The sequence below is a fragment of the Lepidochelys kempii genome, chromosome 11 (genome assembly GCF_965140265.1).
Source record: "Lepidochelys kempii isolate rLepKem1 chromosome 11, rLepKem1.hap2, whole genome shotgun sequence".
Lineage (NCBI taxonomy): Eukaryota > Metazoa > Chordata > Testudines > Cheloniidae > Lepidochelys > Lepidochelys kempii.
In genome coordinates, this window is record NC_133266.1 from 23,031,781 (window position 1) to 23,057,056 (window position 25,276).

The window sequence follows — 25,276 nt, forward strand, 5'->3', positions numbered from 1 at the left end:
ATGGAGACTGGCAGCTCTAGCTAGAGCTCTTCATACTTTTGCAGAGTTGTGTTTCATTTTTGTCTAGTCCCTATGTTTATTTCAGCTATGCCTGATACAGAGATGGCGTGTTAGCCTGCCTTAATATTGAACTATTTACACTTGTTAGTTATACAGCATTTAGGGCAGTGATCATAAATTGTTCAATCACAAGGTTTAGTCAAAGCTAGAATTCTTTACTGATGTCTTTTCCCAAGGGTGTTGGAAATTTGATTGTTCAAAGTGCAAGTATGGTTTAGCAATCCTTTCCAAGAACCATTTATCAGAAATCCTAAAGAGGTAATATATAAAAGTGGGATGGGAAACCTACACATTAAATGGGATTTACCAGCCAAAGCCTTTGAAACTGCTTTCCTGTGAATGACTGGAATGGAGCAGAACAAAGTCAATTACTGACTGTAATTAAGAAGTGGATGCATTTAAACTGTAGAGAGCAGTAGCAGTCTTCTTGAAATTGCCTAGTTACTGTGAAGATTAGTATGAAGAAAGAGAGAAACGGACTTGAACTATATCTTACAGGAAGTATATTTTGAATGAACTATCTTCCTACAATTCTGTGATCTATTTTACTGATTTATTCATAAATCACCATTTATATATGAGTTTACAATAACACGTTCAGACACAGAAACTTTCAAAATGTATTTTGTTTTCGTCTTGTTAGCAATGAAGTGTCTCTTTTTCATATCATACGGTACAATGTTGTTGCAATGTTGAAATACTTGTATTTTAATAAAGCCTGAATTTACTGAACGGAAGACTGAACTATGTTGTGTCCTTCTTTAGCCTTCAAAATACAGTAAATCTAATAATGTATGTTGCTCTTACTTTGAAAATGTTATTCCTTTTTATTATTGTAATAATTATTTGTTTATACTGAAAGAGATGTATTAGATTGGATTGTCTTCTGTGTTTGGTTGAATTAATTTCTGCATGTGTATGTTAATAAATTGTGATGTTATGTAATACATTTATAACTCAAAAGCTTTCAGTATAAACCAGAGACATAATCAGAGTTCTGGTTACCTTAAATTGGATTTTGAATTTGTACTGTTGCTAAAAAAAGAGAACGGGATCTTACCTTTTTAGTTCACAAGCAGGATAACAACACTGGCGTTGGGAATCAGTGAATTTGAGATCTACATGATAGTGATTATGCTAGGGATTAATATAATCAGCTATGGGCTGATCGTCTCCTTTCTGGAAGGGGCTCTGAATTTTCCCCAATCATTCTGAAAGTCTGTCATCTCCTTCCTGCTCATGATGGAATGGGCAGCATGTCCACTTCCAGTGCCCAGGAATCCCAGTGGATCTGCAGGAGTCTGCAGATGTATATCTGCACAGAAGCCCTGTGACTTGAAACTAGGTCCTGGACCTTTTGCCCCACCTTCTTTAGCTCTCTGACAGGATGGCTTCATGGAGCTGTGCTGCCAAGAGTCTCCTTAGCTGCTGCTGATTCTGGAACCACCTTTTAGAGAGGTTTCCTCAAACCAGAGAGAGTCACAGAACAGTTGTTAAAGCCTTGGGCCGCATTGCCTTTTGCCACCTTTTCTGGTGTCATGGCAGGGAAGAGGAGATGGGGAAATGATGTGTGCTGATATCAATGGGACTCATGTGGTCATAAGGGTCTGTGCTTGTGGATATCACTCCACGATGAAGGTTTGACTAGCAATTAAGCACTCCAGGGTGTGGTCAAATTAATAGCATTGCAGCTTAGGTGATAATGACACTTGGCCTTTGCACCTTGATGCCTTAAAATGAACTCCAGGTGTAGTGAGACTAGACAGTAACACCACACCATATCATGTCTCTCTGTTTAAATGAACATCCAAGTCCAAATCTTGCCAACCTTATTACATTTTTCCTCATTCCTTACTTGGACAAAAATTTCAGTGAGATTCTTGCTTGTGAAAGACTTAAGTAAGAGCCTCAGGATTTGGTCCCCAGTTTTAAAGTTTGGAGCATGTCTGAATGAATGGCCAAATTTATAGACCACTTGTACATCCCCTATACTCTGAATCTTTCATGCACAATCTCTCTATGTGATGACATGGGCATTATCTGTGTCTCTTTGTCAAAATATGAATAATTCCTATAACACTTCAGAAAAAGTTCAGACTGAGAGAAAGATAATGTCTGCATATTTGCATCAAATATTACCAGCTACATTAGAGTGTAGAGCTGCATGTCAGGGGAATTAATATTCTTTTGGTAAATATTCCCAGTGTGGGGGGTCAAAATGTAAATTGACTTGTATTCAAATAAACTATTTTTCTTGGTAAATGGGCTCCTAATTACTTTGCTGTAGATATATCTGTATGTTTTTTTAAAAAAAAATAAATAACATTAATGTTACTTTGACTGAAGTGTTCAGAAAGAGGCATGCTGGGGTCTTAGATAAATATATTTATAATCTTCAATATAGAGAAATCAAATATAAAAAAATGCTAGCAGAGTTGAAACAGAAGTCTAAAATGATAGGAAATTCACAATTAATTCTAACACACGCATGTGCATTTTTTTCCAGAGAGCCTTAACTTAAATTTGAACCGTCTGTCTTAACTTTGAATTCCCTGGCTTTTCTTAGCTTGTGTCACATTAACATTATTTTAGTATTCTTTGTATTTAATAGTTATATTACTGAGACAATAAGTCATTTGTTGTGACATAGACTAACAGTTTTCAAGAGAGGTTCAAAACTGCTTGGTAACTCCCAGTTCTCTAAGAGATAATTACTGGCACAAAAAGAAAGCATTTCAGTGTGTGAGAGAATATATATTACCAAAAATAAAATAAAATACAATGATCTATCTTGCCTGGTTTGCTTACCTGTCATTTCTTCCCCCCTTCCTGCAACCAGATCACAACAATATCAGGAAATGAGTTCCTCCTTCAGTCAGATATTGACTTCATCATATTGGATTGGTTCCACGCTATCAAAAATGCAATTGACAGATTGGTATGTATTTGTTTTGGCTGTTACCTTTATTAATTAAGATGTGGTAATTTAAACTTCATTTGCTTAGGCATCTATACAGGTTTTAGACAGGCAGAAAGCTAGCTAGCTAGAGAGACTTTCCTTTATTTGAAGGATATATAAATATGTATGTATGTATATCTTGTACAAAAAAAAAGTCAGATAAACAAGGTTGTTGAACTAAAAAGTCATTTGATTCCTGTCTTAAAACAGAATGCTGCATTTATTTCTCTGGAATAACAAGGGCATTGGTTTACTGTGGGTTGTAAAAGCACACAAGCGCTTAATAACTAATGAATTTTTACATTTTCTGTTTATGCAGCCTACAGTATATAATCTTCAATAGAACTCTTAATACATTTGAGCCTTTTATGCATTTTCATATTACTTATTCACAAGAATAGCACTAGCAAATAATATTCCTTTGTAACTGATTGCTGTTATTCTCCCAGGAAGGCTGGGGTTTTTCTTCTAGAAATAAGCATGGCTGTATTTTCTGAAAACCATTTTTAATTACCCAACCCAATTCAGCCATAGTTTTTTCTTTTTTTCTTTTTGCTATACTCAGTATAAATTCCAAATCCCTTTTTTCTGTCTATGCCTGATCCAAGAGCAGATTTCTTTTTATAGGACATTGACCCCTCTTGAATACTGCAAAATGTAGTAAGAAAAGTTATCTTTGTTTGCTGAATTTTCCAGGGGATTTTGCTGAAACTGAGTTGATGTTACCTGAAACTGGTCTATGTGAACATGGTCTATGTGACACATCCAAAAGGGTTAATTTGTACATGGCTACAGCTTCTTTAAAGAGCTATAAACAATGTAATACCTGCAAGCTATAATCAGCCAAAGGAAGTTTGATATGAGGATGTATGTCTTCATACATTGTATTTCATTGGTCAAATATACTGTCACTTATATACTATTGGAGCGTTTTGGGTGGAGTTTCTCTGGAAGCTCTTTCTTGCTTATGTTGTTCAGTTAAGCTCCCATAAATTCAGTTGCTGGGATTTTTTTTAACATGCCTCTAAGGGTGAAATCCTGGCTTTAAGGGGCTGAGTCTCTTTGGTGGGCAGTACAAAGAAATACATAAAGGTAGCTGCTCAGCTGATGTAAATTATCATCATCAGTGGAGATATGACAGTTTATACCAGATGAGTGTCTGCCCCATGTTGTCCATGCAGGACAGTGGCATGTGCATGTTATCAAGTCAGCGTGGACTGAGGATTATACACAGATGCAGCAGCTGCTGTCACTGTCTTCTTAGTGTATGTGCAATGTGCCTGAGGTACCACATGACCAGGATTCATCACCAAATTTGGTCTGCTGGTTAGATCATTAGCTTCCCTGGTTTGGTCCGGGTACCAACCGGGAGGGCAACGTGAACGCTGATCCATGCCCCCCACTATAACTATGAAAAGGTGCAACGTGCATTTATCTTTAAAAATTCATCTGAGCTTGTGGACACCAGAGTGATTACATCTCCATTTTGCCTGGTCATACCTCTTTTGGGGTGTTGAGTATTATCAGCTACAATAGCACCTCCCCTCTTGTTGTAAGAGACCAGTCCCATTCTGGTTGCTTTCCATATGGGTGAAGTAGGACAAGAGGGGATCGTTGAGTCCTCTCCTTCTCTCCACCTCCAAAATGCATTCAAACTGAATCCAATCACACATTAGTGGTACTTGAAACTCAACAGTTACTGTAATTTCCAAGATAGGAAGCCAGACTATTTTAAACAAACTTCCTCTTTGCAATAATTCAGAAACACCCTTTGGAAACACATGCAGTGGGGAAATCATTTCAGTCACCAACATAAAAAATTAGGCCTTTTGTTTTCCAATTTAGCATCTGAAATTTATCTGAGAAATTAAAACCAACTGTAAGGGTTATAAAACAGCAGTCTTATGGTGAACAGGTTTTGTATTACACTTTCCTTAACTTAAATATTCATTATATCATCTGGTATAAGTGTCTATCCGTTTCTGATTCTATGAATGTTCTGTAATTTTGTACTTAATTGTTCCATATAATAATTTTTTTAAAAAATCATTATTTCCAGCCAAAAGAACAGAGTTGTACACCAAGAAATCTGGAGTTCAAACTTCAAAGATCCTCTAGCAGTGAATTACTGAGCAGCTTAAGTACAGAGTCCAAAGAACCAAAGTCTGAACACAGAAGATCTCTAAGTAAGTTTTTTAAACTAAATAACGGTTTGTATAAGATAATTTGTTTTATGCATAAAATGTAATGAAACTAGGAACTTAATATTAGGGCCTATTTTTGCCCTTGTTGGGTAAATAACTTACGTCTAAGCAAAGGACAGTTTTTATCTGCAGGTATCTGAGTTGCGGGGACATTGTCTTCTAACCTAAATAAATTTCACATGAAGCAAAGACATATATCCAAGGTGTTTATTTTAAAAGTAAGAGTCATGGATCCTATCCTAACATTCTATTACAATGACTTTATTTCTATTTCAGGAAAATAACTAATTTTGATAGAGGAATTTTATCTGATAGAAGTTTGTGCACTTCAGTTGTGTACCGGAAAAGGCAGATCCTTTGCTTCAGACAACTAGAAACATTACTATAATTTTATGAAAAAAACTAAATTCCAAAAGTCTGAAGTTTTACTTTATTTGCCTAGGATGATTATAAGGGAAAATTCTCTGAAACCAGTGTTGATTTATTCTGCTCCAGATAATCTTTTTTTCTGAAATTGTATTGAGATGTTGATGATTTTGTGAGGACTAAAGGCACAGAGCTTTTTCATGGGTTCCTGATGCCATACACACCCTCAAAACTAGAATTGTTTCCCTTTTTCTATATGAGATACATGTACCGATTCTAAGATAAACTCAGTTTCCCATGTGCCTTGAAATTCACACAAGTGGTGGAGCTCTGTGCAGGCACAGGAATTTGCCTGTGCATAACTCTCTGCAGGATCGTGGTATTAAATGTTAAGGTGATACAAGCCTTAGAAATACCACAGCTAGATGGATGGGTGATTTATTCTCCTTGATAAATGGGTGTAAATATACGTAACAACAGTGAGAATTACATATGTATATACAAAAGTAAATTCAGTTAACTCCCTCATTTTGAAACCTATAGCCATATTTGGTTTCTGTAGCTTGTCCAGTTGAATAGATTTGTTTTTCTCTTTTTAATGGAGTGTAAAGCAGGTTTGATTGTAGCATGTAAGAATGTTCTTCTATGTCTTTTATTGTATTATTACATTGTATTCTTTGCTACACCTTTTAAAAAAGGCTCAACAAGCCGTGAAACAGTCTAAGGGCCTGATTCTATTTCAACTAGAGTTAATGGCAAAGTGCCTTACAACCGTCTCACCATTTGCTGACCGTTTTTGTTTTCATGGTATAATTCTTATATTTCACTCAACAATGATTTAAGAGACAGAACAGAAGAAACTGATCACCACCAATGACATAAACTTAGTCTACATTTCTTTTTTAGACCTTAGAGAATTGTGATTGGCCTCTTTCTTGTTAGAGGCTGTTTAAACAGTTTAAAAATTTGAAAGTATCTGGTGTGAAATCTCACCGAACTGAAGCTTATATTTAAATACTGTAGATTGCATTGCTTAAAAATATGTATCTGGATTTTTCCCCCATGAGATTAAGTAATTATTTGGAATTAGAAAAATCATAGTATTCACTTACTTATTAGCAGTCCAAGCACAAACTGTATTGTCAGTTTTCTGCCTTTGGCTTTCTGTGCCCTTAATGTTCACACAAGTATCGTCGCCAGAATTATTGGCAGCTAGAGCCAAAATTGCTTTAAAAAGGCATGAGAACTGGTAATGACACATTGTTAGCAGTTAACAGGTGGTCGTTTCATTGTCCAGTTTGACTGCGGAGCACAGATCTGTGCAGTATCTGCAGTAAGTGCACTTAGAAAGTTATTTCGAAGTTTAAACCTTTGTCATCTTTCTGTTACTTCCATTTTATTGATGACTGTCAGCAAAGTCAATTTTTTTTAAAAAAAAAGGATTTTTAAAGTATGTTTATTTCTCAGCCTGACAGAAACCAAGAAATTGAAAGCTTAGGAAGACTCTTTGTGGGGAAGGAAGGCAACTGGTGTGAGCTAAAGGGCTACTGACACGGCCTGGAAAACTTTAATTACTATTCAGAGACAATTCAGATTAATCTGTAATTTTTTCTTTACATTTTAAATATAATGCTGGTAAAAAAGTGTCAAAGGTCTGGCACAAGATATTGAAAGTTTCTGCTTATTGATTGAGCAAGTATCATGGGGACAACAATTATCTCGGGTTTCATCCCAAACTGTCCCACCAGTGTATGTCTCCGTTCAGATCTGAGGAGACCTCTAGGTGATGAGGAGTGAGAGTTAGGTTTCTATGCTCATTTAATCCTTAGTGCCTCTGTGGAGATTCCCAGAAATGGTGGCAATTAGCACCACTAATGATGATGGTTTCTGAGACTTGGACACCGATTCCAATTTGGAAAATCAGCAAACTCAGTTTACGCAGGCCCCAGAACATCGGTCAGCTCAGTCATACAGATTTTCAGTCACCACTAACCTGGTCTGGATTAAATCCAATAACCTAATATCTACTTTTCTTCTTAAATTGATAGTTTGCAAAGTTTCCCTGTGTTGATATGGTGGCATTGATTAGGGTGACCAAACATCCCGTTTTTAAAAAGACAGTTCCGTATTTAGGCCCTCCTGCTGGTGTCCTGACTTTTTCTTTAAAATGGGCAAATTGTCCCATATTTTCTGTCTCCCCCGCCCCATCATTACTGGTGTGTCCTGCTGCTGGCCAGATCCCTGCTTGTCAGCCGCCTGCCCACCAGCAGCGCGGGGAGTGTGCAGTGACTGCCGATGGGGTTGGGTGTGTAAGGCTGGTGTCATGGCGAAGATGCAGCGCGTGGGGCCGGGCACTCCCCATGCTGGTCTGTTAGCGCAGCCCGCACTGTGTGCCAGCTCTTGGCCAGCAGTGCCCTAGCCCCCGTCCTGTTTCCAGCCAGTGCTAGCTGCGCACTGCGAGCTGCTGTGGCTGGGGAGTGTGGATAGGTGCCAGGCGGTGGCCAGTTATGTGTTGCCTCTGCTGTCCACCCATTGGCCCTTTATGAGCTCCCCCTCTCACTATCATCTCCCTGCTTTGCCTCATCATCCCCGCAGCTCTTCCATATCCCCCTGGCAAGGCATGTCCCACTCCCAGCGCTGTGCTGAGAGCCAACCCCTGGTCAGAGCGTTCAGCTCACCAGCAGCTTGCTGGGCCGGCTCCTTCCTTCCCTCACTGACTCGGGCTGGGCCAGAGCCCTGGGAAAGCCGAATACTCTGTGGCCCGGGGCACTGGCCAGGAGGAGGTGAGCCCTGCATGAACCAAAGGCACACACAGTGCTGGCACAGGGAAGTCTCTCTGCCCCTCATCTAAGCTCTGGAGTGGCGGGGGGAGGGGAGGAGGTCGGACGAGATGATCATAATGGTCCCTTCTGACCTTAGTATCCATGAATCTATGAAAGCAATTTCCAGCATGTTCATGCCCTGAATCTTCAGGCTCCACAGCAACCCCCAGGGCAGAGGCTTAGCACCCTCTTCATCCGCCCCGGGTCCTGTCCCTTAGTACCCTCCTCTGCTGAGCCACCTCTCTGGCTGGGTTCACTGCAGCCCCTGCAGTAAGATTCCCTGGGCCCTGGTGCACAATGCATCCTTAAGGCTTCACCCCTTCCTGCCTGTGCTGTAGCTGGGGACAGCTGGGTTACGTTGATGGCCAGCAGCAGCCTGGAGGTGTTAGCTGCCTTTCGACACTGTGCGGACAGGAAGGGACAAGCAGCTTCCAGCCACATGGGGGGGGGGGGGGTGGGAGGGGAGAGAAGAGATGAGCTTTGTAAAGACAAGGCCTAGGTCATTTCCCCTCCACCCCCCACGTCCCCCACAGCCCGCAGGTCCCTCCTGGGGGCCCAGCCAGGCATGGAGGGTGGAGAGCCCTGGGCAGGGAGGGTTGGGTTGGTTGGTCACCCCTCCATGTGAAAGAGGTGTTCAGGAATGGTGGGGGGCGGGGTAGGGGTGTGTGTGTGTCACCTCTCCCCTTATGAACCCTAGTCTTAAGGATAAGAAGGTAAATAAATAGAATCCAATTACACAGTATTTCTTTTTAACGAGGGCTCAGTCAACTTGATGTTAATTTGAAGGTTTGTACTGCATAGTTCTGCTTGATTGCTGTTGAACTCACTGGAATACAAGTAATTTTACAGGTGTACCATATTCAGCACAGGGAAATATAGTCACGCTAGTATTCATAAACATTATCATTTCAATCTAAGACCTCAGTTCTGCCCTCTGATATGCAGGGATCCATTACCTTGTATTTTACAACAGTAGTCACTGCACAGCTTTAATTTATACAGCTACTACTTATGCAGTAGGGTAGCCTCTTGCCCTGTGTCAATGGTAATAGGAGCGCTTAGCCCAGTTGGAACACTTTTTGCGTTAAAGCAGAATCCTGCACTCTGGGATCCTATACCTTTGGTGCAAGAAATTTGGCTAGCAACACCAGCACCCTTTAGTCAACGGCCCGGGTACAAACCCCGCCAGATTTTTTTTAATTAGTGGGAATTTTTCATAATCTGTACATGATCATTCAGACCTCAGCCTTTTTCCTGAGACTGCCAACAGTTGTGTTAATTAGTGCCAGCTATAATGGTGCCTTCTGTGGTGTAGACACCTGTTCACTAGGAAATGGCCTGTGATCAGCAGGTTCATTTTACACTGGCACTGAACAGCCATTTTATGGTAACCATTTAAATTCACCACTAGTATGGGTTGGATTTGAACTGTTGATGCTTTAGATACCCCTATAGATAGATCTATAACTCATTTCTATTCTCCTAAATAATCATGCTCTCTAGAAAGTAGACTTTGTTTTGTGTGTTGTCAATTATAAATATTAACTTTTTGTCCACAGCCAATAAAAAATCTCACTTTTTGCTCTGTAATAGGCTTAACATTTTTTGTGTTGCATATGGAGGTGGTGATTTTTGCATTTTGTTCCAAATCTCATGCTTTTTTCCCCACTCATTAGTGATCTCTTGTGAATGAGACAGGGCTTGAGTAGCTAGAAGCTTCTCTATTGATTGTAGGCTGGAATCCATTTTTTTTCTTCCCTTTTCCAAATGGAAACAAACGGCTTCTCAGTAGGAAGAGTGCCCTTTGGCTACTATATCAATCTGAGGGCTGCTCTTGTCAAAATGCACAGTCACAAGCTTGATAATGCAGTACATTCCAAAAGCACTATATTTCCAACCTGTTCTCCATCATTTCCTTATGGCGTCACATTTACTCAGTTCATCACATTCTTATTAATATTTTACGTTTCCTTGAAAGTGATGGAATTCTATTTTTATTACAAAAGCAACAAGAATAAATACTAATTGTTGTCAGTTATTTCCTTATGCAGTGGGAACAGTAATCTGTTCCTCAGTTTTAGGTTGCCAAGGCAAAATAATTAAATATTTTAGAAATTAAAAAGCAACCCTGTGATATTAGAAAAACCCAATTTGATCTCCTTGTTTGCTGTATACTGTATAAGAGCTAGAACTGACTGAACTGACTGTATTATTTTTTATTGTTTCTACTTGTAATTTCCCCTTATCTTTAAAAATGTCCTTTTTCTGGTAGGCATCCTGTACCTTCCTTAAAATCTAGGAGTTACTCATGCAATCACTCTGAATATTTTACATTTTTCTCTATATTTGGCTGTTATATTTGGAAGCCAATCCCACTTATAAAGGCATACAAGTTCCAAATGAGATGTAAAAAATGAAAGTCCTGAAGATTGCTGGTGCATTATTATTAGTATTGTTATTTATTATTACTGTAATGCAAATGTGTAGGGACATTAATCATCTCCTCCTGTGCAGGCAATAGTGGATGGATTTGCAGCAATGGGGTACTCAAATTGCAGTGGGGCAATAGACAGTAGTCATATCCATATTTTGGTACCAGCCCACCTTGCCATTGGCAATATTGAAATGCCAATAGTGATTCTGTGGGATGTAGCCTACTCCTTGCTCCCCTGGCTCATGAAGTTGTACACTGGCCATTTTGGCAGCTCTAGGAAAAGATTCATCTATTAGCTCAGAAAGTGCAGAAGGATTGCTGAATGTGTTTTTGACAGATTGAAGGGATGATGGTGGTGTTTATTCACTAAATCGGATCTCAGTGAGAAACATTTTGGTGTTTATAGCTGCCTGTTGTGTCCTGCATAGTATGTGTGAGACAAAAGCAGAAAAGCAGTTGTCAGAGTGAAGGGCAGATGGGGAGTAACAATCTGCTGATTTTGAGCGGCCAGACACAAGGACTATTATAAGAGCCCAGTGTGGAGCTATGTGGTTGAGGGATGCTTTGAAAGAACACTTTAACAGTCATCCATCCAGTAGTGTTCTGTTCTGGGATGTTCTCTGGGCCAGCAGCTTTGGGTGCTGCTAGGAATTGTTACTGTTCATTTATAAATAAGTCTGGGTGTTTTCCTGAACCTATGTGCTTGGTGTACTTTTACAAGTATTGTTTGCTTTGACTACCACTATGCAGTCTGGAATATTTATCATTAACTAAAAAATTTGATTCTCCAAAACTAGAAATTTATTGAACAGAAAAAAAACCCTGCAGAAATTCAATGTGCAAAAAACCTCACAGGCAATGTTATACAAATTTTTAACATAAACTTAATGGGTGGCAATTTAAAAGTAGAAGGATGTAAATATTTCTATCTATTTGAATGTAGTCCATTGTGGGTACATCTATACCCACCGTCATTCTCACAGGTCAGTGTGTGTGAAGCTGTGGTTCTCCTTGCTAGAGTGGTAGGGGTAATGATGCACCCTGTGAGGGCATGTAGTATGTTGTGGGGTTTGGGACCAGCAAACATGGAGTTCTCCAAGGGCTGCAAAGGATGGAGAGTCTGGGATTTTTGCCCCTGTAGGTCAATCAGGGTCTGCAGTATTTTGGTTTGCTGCCTAAGAAGATGCATTATGACCTGGTTCATTTCCTGCTCATTGTCCTGCTTGGAGTCCTGGGCCTTTTTCCTGTCCTCTCTGTCTTTCTCCATGATGTCAGTCATATTGACTTGAAGGATCTTGTTGAACATATCCTCCCTAGACCACTTCTTTTTCCTCCTCCTCTGGTTCAGGAGTTCTGCATCCATGGAAGAGGCACTCTTCAAAGGACGCCATGACAAAAACTGCTGATAAAGACAGACAGATGTATCATTGGTTTACAGACACAAGGAAGAGAGAAACATAAATTTCAAAACTCCCTTCTCTTATTCTCTTAAATATTTTTAATAAATACTTATTGACACTTCAGCTTGGGCGCACCTCAGCCAAGCATCACTCTCCATCCCAGCCATGGTAAATATCACCCATCAGGGACGGAGGGGAAGGACTTTGTTGTTGATTGGAGCGATACAATTTTAATCCTTATTCCATCAGTATGAGTACAGGGCAATGACACTGAATATTGACACTACTTTCCACAGATAGTGGTGATATTAGCTGATATCTTGCTCCTGATGGTCACAAAGGCACAGTGAGCACAACTACTGCTTGTGTCCCACCTGGGCCTATGTACTGCTAGCCCGTTTACTGCAATGGTGCCAGCCAAATTCATCACAGAGTGGTGTGGAAAAGTGTCCTACCACAGAAGAAGAAATAAAGCAGCCATCCCTGGAAACCTTCAGGAGAGAATTGCAAAGTATCTCCATGAAAGTTTTGTCACAATATTTCAGTAGGATAAAAGGGGCATATCCTAAGAATATAAACAAACTGCTCCACGTGGTCTACCCCCCCACCCCCGCCCTGCTGCCACCTAACCCAATGGCTCTACTTCTGTTTGTTGTACCTCTAACTCTTCTTGTATGAGTAAAACAATAAAAGGTTGATACTTTGTTTTGTTAGCTTGGCGATGGGCCTTTCACCATCTTTGCATTTAAGGATTATAAGGAAAAATCTATGCAAACACTTAACCAAAGTCCCTTCCACTTCATCATCTCATCTGTGCTCTGCTGGTGGGAATGGCTAGACTGTGGTGGTGTCTCAAATAGGGCTTGGCTCATGACATGGCTGGAGTCCCCTGCCAAATTTTCCCTCTTGTCCTTGTCCTTGTCCTCATCTTCCTCTTTACTATTCATAGGAGGGGTCTTTTTCCTCAGGCTTCACCAAGGTATCCACAGTGGTCTGCAGAGTGCTTTTGGGGTCTACAGCAATATGGCACACAGTGCTTGTAAAAGCACCAGGTCTGCAGCATAGCACCACATCTATTGTTGGCTTCCCCAGACTTGCGCTATCCCTGGCTATGTTCTTTTGCTTTTACACATCACTGCTGTTGATCTCTGCCGTACCCCTTTGCCTGCAGCCCCCATGCAATCTGCTCATACATGTCCACATTTCTGTGGTTAGTCCACAGCTGTGTTTGCACAACTTATTCTCCACACAGGCCCAGGAGATCCAATATCTCCTGTTTACTCCAAGCAGAAGCATGTCTAGTGCATGGGTGTGGGTGGTTGGGCAGTTGCAGAGAACAAGGGAAGAGTTGCTAGGTGTGTTTGAAAGATGGGCAACCAGGAAAAGGCATTTCAAAAACACGTTTGGCAGGGAAGATTAAAGGGGTGTAAGGTTTCTGGTCTCAATGAAGCCAGAGCAGTTAAGGTTAACACATCACTGGTTACTGACCTCTGACCAGATTTGATTGTGGTTTGAGGATCTGTACTTTGGTGATGAGGCTGCTGCAAATTGGCTTGGCAAGTTCCACATCTGATAAGAAAAAGTGGAATTTAAAATAGTGACAAGCGCAGTCACTGTTTCAGGGAATGGGACATTGTGGGACAACTGTTGGAGGACTCTCGGAGTTGACACAAGTCATGCAGTGTCTACGCTCACCCTGCGTCAACCTCAGTAGGTCAACCATGGTTCTTCTCCATTTTGGGGAGGTGGTTTTACTGTGTTGCTGTCTAAAAGCAATAGATGTTTCTTGAATTTGAATGTTCTGCTGCTTTTTAATATGTCATTGTATTATTATTATTATTACTGCATCAGGTCATTTCTTGCACAATGATTTGTATTTACTTTTCTAAAGTAAATGTATTACTTCCAGAATGTATTATTTGGGTTTAATAGCATATTTTTAAATTGGGCATAACCAACTTCCATGTAAAAGTTTGGCAGAGAATTGCTGCATGTTCACTTAATTCATTTTTATTGAACCAAGTCCAAATTTTAAGTCAGGAAGAAGTTAGATATTAATCATATTTGAACAGGATCATTAAATTTTCCTTTACCTACTAGAACATCAGGGTCATTATAGAACCATGAAAAGTTAGCTCACTGATTAATCTTTACAATTACATAGAAGTGATCATTTTCATAGTACTTAAAAGTAGCTATTACCCATTATTTGAAGAGTATGTGGGTATATTACAATATAATATAATATATTATTATAGATGTGACCTGTGACTCATTGGTCTATTCGCTGACACACAACTCACTGTGAAGTTATTTGTTTGAGCTTGGATAATCTTTAATTGTTTCATGCTTCTCATATTCATTTGTGGAGCGTACCAGTGGATAGCAAGATAGTGAGGTATTAATTACCTCATTATTAGGTAATTATCATTATTGCATACTTAATTTTTATGGAGAATTATAGCATAAAGGAAGGCATATTATACTGCCCACTACTTAAATGACAGTGATAGCTAATGTAAGTTAAAGAAAATCAATCAGAAATCTTCACTATAGATTATTATCTGGGTTTTTTTTTCTTCCTTCTCCTGCAACCACTTCTCATATTTGACTTTGAAACCCAACAGTTTAGGCTGGGTTCTTGTTTCAGTGAACTAATCCCCTTTATAAATCATGTTCAAGTGCTGAAATAATTTGCACATCATTTAAAGTGTATTTGCTTTGAAACATTCACCTCAAGCCCTTTTGTATATCCTTTCTCTCTAAAGATTTGTAGTATTTGTTTTGTTCTCTGAGGTATAAAGGACCTGGGTAAACTTTATTCCTGTTGTTTCAAGATTAGTGAAATAAAATACATATTTATTCAACGGGGACTGAAAGAAGCTTTAGTAAAGATGATCATACATATGACCCTTGGGAATGTTATAATACAAAATGTCTGTGTTAAAATCTCTTTAGATTTGTTCAAAACAGTACCAAAAGACTTAAGTTAAAAAAACCAGCTACACATGCATTTTTTACAAACATTTCTTCTTTGTTGCAAAGAAGATAGCCGCCATATATTTTTGTTAACAAAATAAATTCCTATTGATAGAGGAACAAAATTCATACAAGGGCAAGAAGCTATCAGGCATTGAACAAATAGTCTAACTTTGCATCCACTGAACTAAAATATACACTGTAATGACAGTTTTTATAGGATGCTACGTTTTGAAAAAAACGTGTAGAGCTAATTTAGCACAACCATATAATGTCTCCCGGAGAACCATGAAGAAATCATGAACAACGTTTCCGAAATTTAAATATTAGTGGAGGCAACTATGTTCCAAGACTTTCTGTATTCTCAATCAAAGATTAACTTGTTTGGAGCTGGATAAAAATATTTGCTTCTACTATACTGCTTTCAAACCCCATTATCAAACATTGGTTGCTCCAACTTGGTGCAGTCTTTGCAAGCCTCACAAAGTGAACTCTGATGCATTTTCTAAGGTGGATCTTGATTTCTTTTTGCATACTATGGTGGATCATAATATTTTGACATCATTTAACACATCATCCCTCTCAGCCATGCATCATCATTTGCATCATTTTCTATATCCATTCCCCACTATGAAAGAACGTATTTTCATTCTTTTAGTGGTAGATGCTAAAATGAGCCATGAATTTTCACTACTCCTAGAAATATCTTCCACTACTGAAACTTTGTCTTCCCCACCCATTCAGCCACAACTAAGAAAACTGAGAACTGGAATGACTTATTGAACTTTGTTTTGTGAAAAGGCACCAGTAAAGTTAGTCTGTCACCACTTCTGTTTGCAGTAATTCTGAAATCCCTTGTAATGATTATTAAAATGACTATCCCAATGGCAATGCCAGCAAAACTGATTCTCAGATGGCATTGTATTCAGAGGTTTCTCTGCTATTTATAACTAATCCAAATACAATCCTCCTGGTATTTTGGAAGGAATGTAATAGAAATAAGAAGGTTTTTAGGTTATAAAAGTCTAAATTAAACTAAATTAGGGAGACTGTAAATCAGGCTCTCAGATGCAGATAGGGATTACTTACTGGTTAGGTTCACCTTTTTTCCTGATAGATAAATCATTTAAATGTTTATATCTTCCAGGTTGGAGGATGCATTTCATTTAAATTATGACCCTTTAAACATTTAAAGAAGCACTTTATGGATGGAAGCACATTACTGTCTCTTGGATTGGGTGTATTAACACTTTAAAAATGAATGTGCTTCCCAGGACCTCCTATTTGTTCCACCAGCTGCCTGCTGACATGGCAGATAAATAGTTTAAGGACAAGCATGTTAAAGAAGCATGTACAGTTGTAGCACCTAAAAACTTACACTAGTCTGAAATACTGTACCCAGGGATGTCCCCTATCTTTAAATTGGGGATTCCATTAGAACCAGTGCACTCTTTCAAACTGTAAGGGGGTGCTAACTGTATATAATTGTGATTTATATGAACCTCAGGAAAAAGCCTCCCTGACAGGAAGATCAAAGGATGGAGGAAGTCAGGTGCTTAATTAAAGCCAGACTATGACGGGGCCCTTATGTAGATATGCCGAGGGAGAGCATCAAGAGCTTTGCCCTCTGCATGGCTTTCACAAGGGCCTCTCAGAATCACATTCGCTACATCCGTGAAGACAGCCAGACCTGATCCCTCCATGTGCAGCTGCAGGACCAGTGGAGAATTGGAGCTATTGCTCCACACTCCATGGCACAAGTCCACAGATGAGAGGTTTCCTATGGTGCAGCTTGTACAATCTGCCTGTGCACAGATGGGATTGTGTCTCCCTGAGCTCTGCAAGAACAAAGCATCTCTGCTTCCTCCTGCTTGGGCAGGGGCTAAATTCCACAGTTTGGCCTTTACTGTTTTCCAGGTTCCCAGGAAATGTGAAAGGAAAGGGTTCAGTGAGGTGGCTTTGAATAATGTTTCCTAAAAGATCATTGTAAATTGTGAACAATTTTTATTCCATTATAAACACAAGGGGTGATATCCTGGCTTCATTGACATCAATGGGAGTTTGGCCATTGTTTTCACTGGGGCCAGGATTTCACCCAAGTTGCATTTACTCTATTATTGTTATTGAAAAGTTGAGCAGGGACAAAAATAAAACATAGTGGCCTTTTATGCATTCTGGGTCCTTTGCATCATTCAAGTGATGCAGTGCAGCGCTAAATCTATCTTGACTGGCCAGTTGAGCTGGATTTATAGCTCTTTGCATTACTGAAGTTGAAGCTTACTGGTAAATCTAGCCCATGGCTCACTGGAAGTCCAGCTACTCCAAAAGTGAGCGCAAACTCTGCCATTATTCCAATCTATCACATTAAAATAAGTTTCCGTCTTCTATTAAAGTTAGTGGATGCAACAATTCGATGTTATGATTTTAATTACATGACATTTAAATGATGTGAAAATGCAAGATTCTTAGGAGCTGTGCAACATGATGTCAAATAACATTTACCATAAATAAATATCAAAACAGTTTATAATTCTCATATGTGCTGATGGACTATGCACTCACACAATCACTGGTAGGGAAAAAGCCTTAGGAATAATCATGGGTAACTTAATGAAGATGTCTTGTCTATCCCACAGAAGCAGTTTAAAAAGCAAATAGATATGAATCTCTACTAAGTAAGCCTGTTTACATAAAATAATTGCCTTCTACTGAAAGAAGCTTAAGCTAAAGTAACAGGAGTCAGACCCAGTGATGCCTTAGGAACGTGGGGAGAAGATAACCAAAGACTGTGCCATTTGAAGTCAGTTGGAGAGGGGTGAGAGTGAGGAGCTGACTATCCATTCCCATGTAAATTGACTTTGGGATAACAAATTGGTATTATTAGCCAATGTTAACCAAATCTGCACCTGATTTTTCCCTTTAGCGAAAAATCTGTGCAGTCTGTTCCTGACTGGGAAATGAGTTTCTGTATTTTTTCTCTGAGTTGGGTGATTTCAGACTAAAGATGAAAATGATGACACTGTATGATAGCTTAAAAATTCATACACTTCTTCATAGGATGCTCGATAAGACTATTCATGAAAGTCAATAAGGACTTTTCCATTTACTTCTATATTAACCAAAATTAAAGCCAGGTGCAAATTGGATAGAGAAATGTACTGAAAAAAATACATGGTCTTGAGAGGTCCTTCATTTTGATTGGTAAATGCTGTGATGCTCTCCAGGCACAACATCAAAGAGTGGGAATTCTAATTTCCAGTTGAACCCTTGCTGTGAATATAGTAGTATGGCAAAAGTGACACCACTGACAAGTTTAAACCCTACAAACCAACTGAGAATCAGACAGAGAAATACTAAGTCACCTTTTAGAAACTTTCACCTGAGCAATTTGAGATTTTGGGGAGGTGGTAATTAGATTTCTGGATTCAGACATCGGGGAAATGAAGCTGAGAATCAATAAAATGGTCAGATTTGAGGGGAGAGGAAGGCAAGCTTAAGGAGCAAAAAGTTGAGAGGCAAGGAAGGAGAAATCAGATGGGGGAGGCAGAAGCACAGTTGGCTTGCTGTATTATTTGCCTCCCTCTGGAGAATAGTATCAGATATTCCCACTGGAAGAATTAGGATGCCAGACTAGAAGTATCAATGGTCTCATCTGGTATGACATTTTTTTCTGAGTCATTTAGGAATGGTAAAATGTAGAGTAGGAAAGCGAGCTATTATTGAAGTGTTTTCTGTCATTAATGGGAAGGACAGGATACCCGAATGAAAAATGTTCTTCAACAGTAACCTTTTCTCCCTTCTGGTTATTCGTACCGAAAACTGAGTTAGAAATAAAGAAGTGTACTTTTCTGAAACAATTCTTCAATGTTGAATGAATCAGGGATACATAGTTTGTCCCTACCCAAGTTTTAGGTTATTCATAGAAATAAAGCTTTCATATTCTGAGAATAAATAGTCACAATATTTTTGAAACACTCAGATAATAGTACCATGAATTTGGACAGTAAGACTTCAGAAGATTAAGGCCTCTGATTTCTTCTTTACTTATTCAATGTAAGCTTGGAAGATTTCAGATATCAAGCACATATTGAGTTTTATTGCTTGATAGCCTAATTGCATTTGTATTATCTTTCTCCTTAATAATATTTTCTTTCTCTGTGTTGGATTTCATCCAAGTCTTGTACTTCCATGAAGTAGTTTTCCGGAAAATGTTTTGCTTAAACTTTGATGCTTAACTACTTAACACATGAATGTTGTCATAAGGTGCTGTTTCCTGATAATAGAATTTCCATTCTACAGTACTTTTGCTTACATATATTAGAGCTCTTGAAATAAGGCTTTTTGTGCACAAGATAAGCTTTGGATAAGCATCTCAAGTTTTGGGTGCCTATCTGAACCATATCCAAACTCTAAAGCTTGTCCTTCATTAGTTGTTTTGCTTCTCACTTTAAAGGCTAAATTATGCCATTCAGTATGTTTTTATATAGATTAAATCCTGCTTCAGTTTATCAACTGGGGTGTTGATTTTAAAGCTAAAACCATTCTCCTTTAGGCCAGTTCTACAGTTGGGATTTGCCCCCGTTTTAGCCATGGTAGGACAGGCATCACTGTAACTGCAGCAGTATAAACCCCAAGTGTAGTCAGAGTAAGCCTCTTTAAACTATACGTTGCACCAATTTAGCTTGCCCCTGTTTCAAGGAAGGATAAAATACACAGTGTCAATTGTGATTTATAGTGGTTTACCCATTTGCACTAGCAATTTGCACCAGTTCAGCTATACTGGCAGCTGGATGCTGATGGCTGAAAGCCCCAGCGTAGACAAGGTCTTACATTCAGAAATGGCTCCTTCATCCACTAGAGATATGTACAGGGTACAGGAAGCCCTCCACAGCACACTCACAGGGGCGCCAGGCGTGGTCGGAAAATCAGGGGCAACAAGGGCTACTGGCAGTGTTAGTGCTCCCAAAGGGAGTATTCGGAGAAAGGTGACAGTTGAATCATGCCTTCCTCCCCTACATCTGTGTATCAAGATGGCTTTGTCATGCAAATTCTGTTTACTTCCTTTGAGCAGTTAGAGCAAGTAGTGCCCTCCCTGTGCTCCTCTCCTGTGGCTAGAAGCATTGGGCTACATTCTCTGAGCCTTAGTGACACAAAGGGACCAGTATCTGGCTGCAGCTGCCCATCTGAGAACTGGCATGAAGCCAGCAAAGCTGACTTCTACACCAGCTGCCATTCTCACCTCAGCATAAGGAGCATCTCATGGGAGAGAGGAGATGTGTTGGCATAAGGCAGGGATGGGTCACAGTGCAGCTTCTGTGCCATTTCTCAGCTGGCTTGTAGTCCATTATGGCTTGCTTCAACCCTCAATGAAGTCATTGGAAACACTCCCTTGGGAAGGCGTGCGATGGAAGCAGGCCCTTTGGGATCATGCAAGTTGGCCTAAGAATCAAGGAGCCATAACCAGCTTCCTCATGCAGTTCCTCCTCTCTTTTTCTCCTTCTCCCTGCCACCCACAAACAACATACAAACACCACACAAGAAACAATCCAACCCACAGTTTGTTTTACACCTTTCCCCCCTACCCAGTGTAGAACAGACTTGTAGAAGAACCAAAACTGAGCCCATAAACTTTCCCTTCCTTTGTTTTTAGTTTGTGTGCTTATTTCACATAGCTCCTAAAACACCTTCATTACAGACCTTTTTCCTTTGTGCAAATTCTTCAACACTAAGCCATGGTCTACACCTGCGAGGTAGGTCAATGTAAGGCAGCTTACATACTCCTTTTCTTTTTGCTAACTCTGTAAGCGTCTCCCCCAAGATGTTGCGACCCTCCAATGTAACTTGTTTGCTATGCCAACTTAATAACTCCACCTCCATGAGAGGTATAGCTCCTAGGTCGACATAGTTAGGTCAATGCAGTGTCAGTGTAGACTCTGCATGGCTTACATCAACTGTTGCTGCCCCACACTGACAGTTAGGTTGGTGCAAGCACTCCTGATGAGGACGTGCACCACCGACACAAGGAGTGTCGTGTGGATCTGCAAACACGATTCAATTACTGTGGTGGCTGTAAGTCGATGTAACTTAGGTTGACATAATTTTGTAATGTAGAATTACCTAAGGAACTGTCTTGTAAAAAAAGGCTGTAAGTGTTTGAATGTTTCTAAATTCAATTGTATTTTAATCAATAAATGTATATAACTTGGATCAGAAAAGTAAAGTGAAGCTCATGGTGGTAAAGATCAGTCTGTCTAGGACCTCTGCAATCTGTGAAAATAAATGTAGGAAACTATTACAAGAGCTTTCGTTTAAGGAAAGAAGTAAAATTACTTCTTTAGCATATGAAATTATTCTCTTTTAAAAAAAAACCTTTGTTCAATTACACTTAATAATGATTTACTTGTGGTAGAGATAACTTAATAAAATAGAAAAGACACAAATTTAATAATAAAAAATGTTTGTATAGAAAATGGAGCTCAGCTCTTTGACGGGCTATTCCTTGATTACCTTCAAGACAATGGGTGTGGGTCTTCTTCACAAGAAATTCCATTTGCCTTTTTATTCAAACCCTGCTGCTGACTTCTTATTTAGAATACAAACACACATCTTGGCATTTGCTGTTTCCTGGTATGTAACATTCCTTAGTATTCAAATAATAACTTTTAATATGAATAATACCATGTGTCTTTAGCTATTCATTGGAAGGAAACATTATCATCTTGTTGGTTCTTATAACATATGTTATATATAGTATAGTTCAAATCCAGTCCTTTACTGTATGGCTTGCGCTAATAAGCTAATTTTGGGTCTAGAAAAAAATAAGGTTATACACATGGTGGTACAACTGGGTGAATAATGTGAAGAATTGATATTCTATTGATATTCCATCACATTTCTAAATGCATTTAATTCATCCCCTTTGTGTTCACTTTGAGCAATGGAGCACTATTGACAAAAAATCAGTGAAGAATGATTTTCATGTGATAATATTCCTTCAGAATGGCCCCAGTTCAGCAGGGTACTTAATCACATGCCTAGCTTCCAGTTCTTCCAGAAGAAGAACTCTGTGTAAGCTCAAATGCTTGTCTCTCTCACCAACAGAAGTTGGTCAAATTAAAGAAATTACCCCACCCACCTTCTCTCTTTAATACCCTGGGACCCACACAGTTGCAACAACACTGCATGTATCTTTAAGTATCTGAGTGATCCCACTGAAGTCATGTATGGCATCTAGATAGATACAAGGAGTACCAAATCCTTCCTGGCCTCTGCAGGTGGTTAGTTTTTGCCCCAAAGCATGAGATCCCCTTATCTTTAATAACACATCTTACAATAAATTACAGATAATATCCTAAAATTGAAAATGCATGGAGAGACTGAAGCATCCATATGTCACATTTCAGGGCTACTGCACCTATATTGCCCTTCTGTGGTCCAACAAGGGCACTCACTTTAAGCTTCCAGCTCCCAGTGTCATCACCTCTATTGTGAAGAGATGCACATCTCTGTCCATGGTGAGTTGGGTGTCTCCAGGCTGCATAATTCCCTGTCTACACTGTGAGTTTCCCAGTAAACCAGACTGCCTAGAAATGTCAGTGTTTGTAGTTTGCTTTCTCCGCAGAGGCTATGAACAGTTGTAATTGACAATTTATAACCTCTTTCTAAGTGTGCATGTTTATTCTTCACATGAAAGCATTAGAAAAAACATTTTTAAACAAATAAAATAAAATGCATACATGCTGATAAGCTTATCCTAGACCACCCCTACTCCAACAAGGACCCTGATAGGTGATCAGTCCTTCAATCCCCCACACAGAGTTTTTGCTGTCATCACAAGTTCATCACTGCTTTAGCTCAGGACAAGAATCTTCATTCTTGACTTTATACAGCATGGGCCTTTGATTTTTGCCCTCAAGTAACAGGCGATCAGCAGACAATGGTTATCTCCCCAGTATAGCTTTGAAAGGTTGGGTCCAGAGGTGAGAATTTGCATTCCCCACCCCCACAGATATTCCCTAGAAAACCCACTTAATTTTTGTTCATTCCAAAATTCCTCCTTGTCTGGCATATTGTTTAAAATAGTCACGTGAAGCTCATAACTTGCCAAAGTTTGTTTGGCTCTTGGGTCCGTCCCCTCCGTCACCGCCTTTCCCTCCCCCCCCCCCCCCGAGGAAGTTACATGCGATCCCACAATAACACATAAACTTTGTGTTTAATACAAAGATACTTAAACTTAATTCAATATGTTGGTTTTTTTTCAAGGATATTGCAGGAAATTGCCCTATCTCTCAGACCAGGCACATCCCCATTAAAGTCAGTGGGGCTCTGTGTGATTACAGCAGTCCACTTGTGTATTGCCATTGAATACGGACCCATGTAGCTCATCAGACCATTCAACTGAGCAATTTAATTTAAATTATAAATATTCACAATCAATCAATAGAGCAAAAATTTGAAAAGGTATTTATTAAGTGAATTCATACAACGGCTGCATCAATATCTGCTCACACCTATTCTACAACCAGAAAAAAAACCATGCTAAATTCTTTCAATACATTTTTTTGTTGTGAATTATCTTCTCAACGCTGTGATGATGTTAGCCAGTTCCTGGTTCACTCTTCTCTGCTCTTTTTTGGGGAAGCATGTCCCTGCTTGTTACTTCTTGAGAATTCTACATACAAAAAAGGCTTATTCAAATCATTTTCACATTCTACGTTTAAGATATTCATAGATTATAAGGGCAGAGGGGATCACTGTGATCATCTAGTCTCACCTCCTGTATAACACAGACCATGGGTTTTCCCTGTATTAATTTTTCTATGAACTAGAGCATATCTTTTAGAAATACAATCCAATCTTGATTTAAAAATTGCCAGTGATGCCTTGCTATGTTGCTCCAATGATATTACCCTCACTGTAAAAAATTTGCTACAGGTGAACTTTGAAAAACATATTTTGGTCAAATGCTACTTGGCTTTTCCACTGCAGATATTAAGGTGCTTTACAAAGGCATTTTATAGATGGGAAAATGGAGGCACAGAGACTGAAATTGACTTGGGTGAGGCCACCTAGCAGGCTAGTGGCAGAACCAATAATATAATCCTGGTCTCCTAAATCCAACTCCAGTGAAATTGTTGAATGTTTGTTTCTGTTTTTCTGGGAATTTTATACCGTATGCTGCTCTGTTGCTTTCACTATAGAGAAGTGCACTGAAGGAAAAAAAATGTACTCCATTGTGTTTCTGAATTTTGTGATAGTTTATTACAAGCGCATCCTTCACCAGAAGAAATATGGTTTGAATGCTCATTGCTGTTATATGCTGAAAAAGATGCTTTTCAGGGTATTATTTTATCTTATTCATCAAGAGTGAAAGATAAAATTTAAGCCAGGTGCTGTGCAGGTGCTCTGCTGCTGGAGGGGCCACATAGGAGCATCTGCACAACCAATACATGAGACAGAAAAAAGCTATCTCAGAAGGCTGCAATCGGCACAGACCAAGGGAGTTGCCATAGCGCCATGTTTCTGCAGCTCCGGTGACCCCCGTACTCTCTGCCAGTGGCACAAAGAGGAGGCGACCTCTGTTTGAGCCCAAAAGCCATAATAGATGCTGTAGTCAGACGGCTCAGGAGTCCGGCACCCTGGCACTGGCATGGAGGAACCAAAATCACCTGCCCAACTGTTCCATGCTCCACCTACATGGAGCCTGAATACTCTGGCTTTGTGTGAATGGAACGGGTTTCACCCCAGTGACACATTTTTCACGTTACATTAACATAAGCCAGTCACACTATATGAATAAAACAGATTCACTGATTTCTGGCATTGTGATTTGTATACTTAAAATAAATGTAATGTATACACAACATAATGGCATTGTTAAGATGGTGACAGTAACAAAATGCAATCAGTTTTCTGAAATACTCCATTATTTTTCCTCCCTATAAAAGCTACAAACAACGAATGCAAAATCTATGAGTGCAACTTCAGTTCATAATGTAAACTTACAGCGAAACTAATACGTACCTTCAATTTATTTCCATTTATGTTAGGAG

The 25,276-nt window shown here is 39.4% G+C and overlaps 1 protein-coding gene across 5 annotated transcripts in view; it reads left to right on the forward strand.

Moving 5' to 3' along the window:
* Positions 1 to 25,276, forward strand: part of ARHGAP15 (Rho GTPase activating protein 15) — a 456,797-nt gene that overhangs the window by 235,346 nt on the left and 196,175 nt on the right. For all 5 annotated transcript variants that reach the window (XM_073305398.1, XM_073305401.1, XM_073305399.1 and 2 more), the window contains 2 exons: positions 2,900 to 2,998; positions 5,079 to 5,205. In XM_073305398.1, coding sequence (XP_073161499.1) covers positions 2,900 to 2,998; positions 5,079 to 5,205 — 226 coding nt within the window. The remainder of the gene's footprint in view (positions 1 to 2,899; positions 2,999 to 5,078; positions 5,206 to 25,276) is intronic.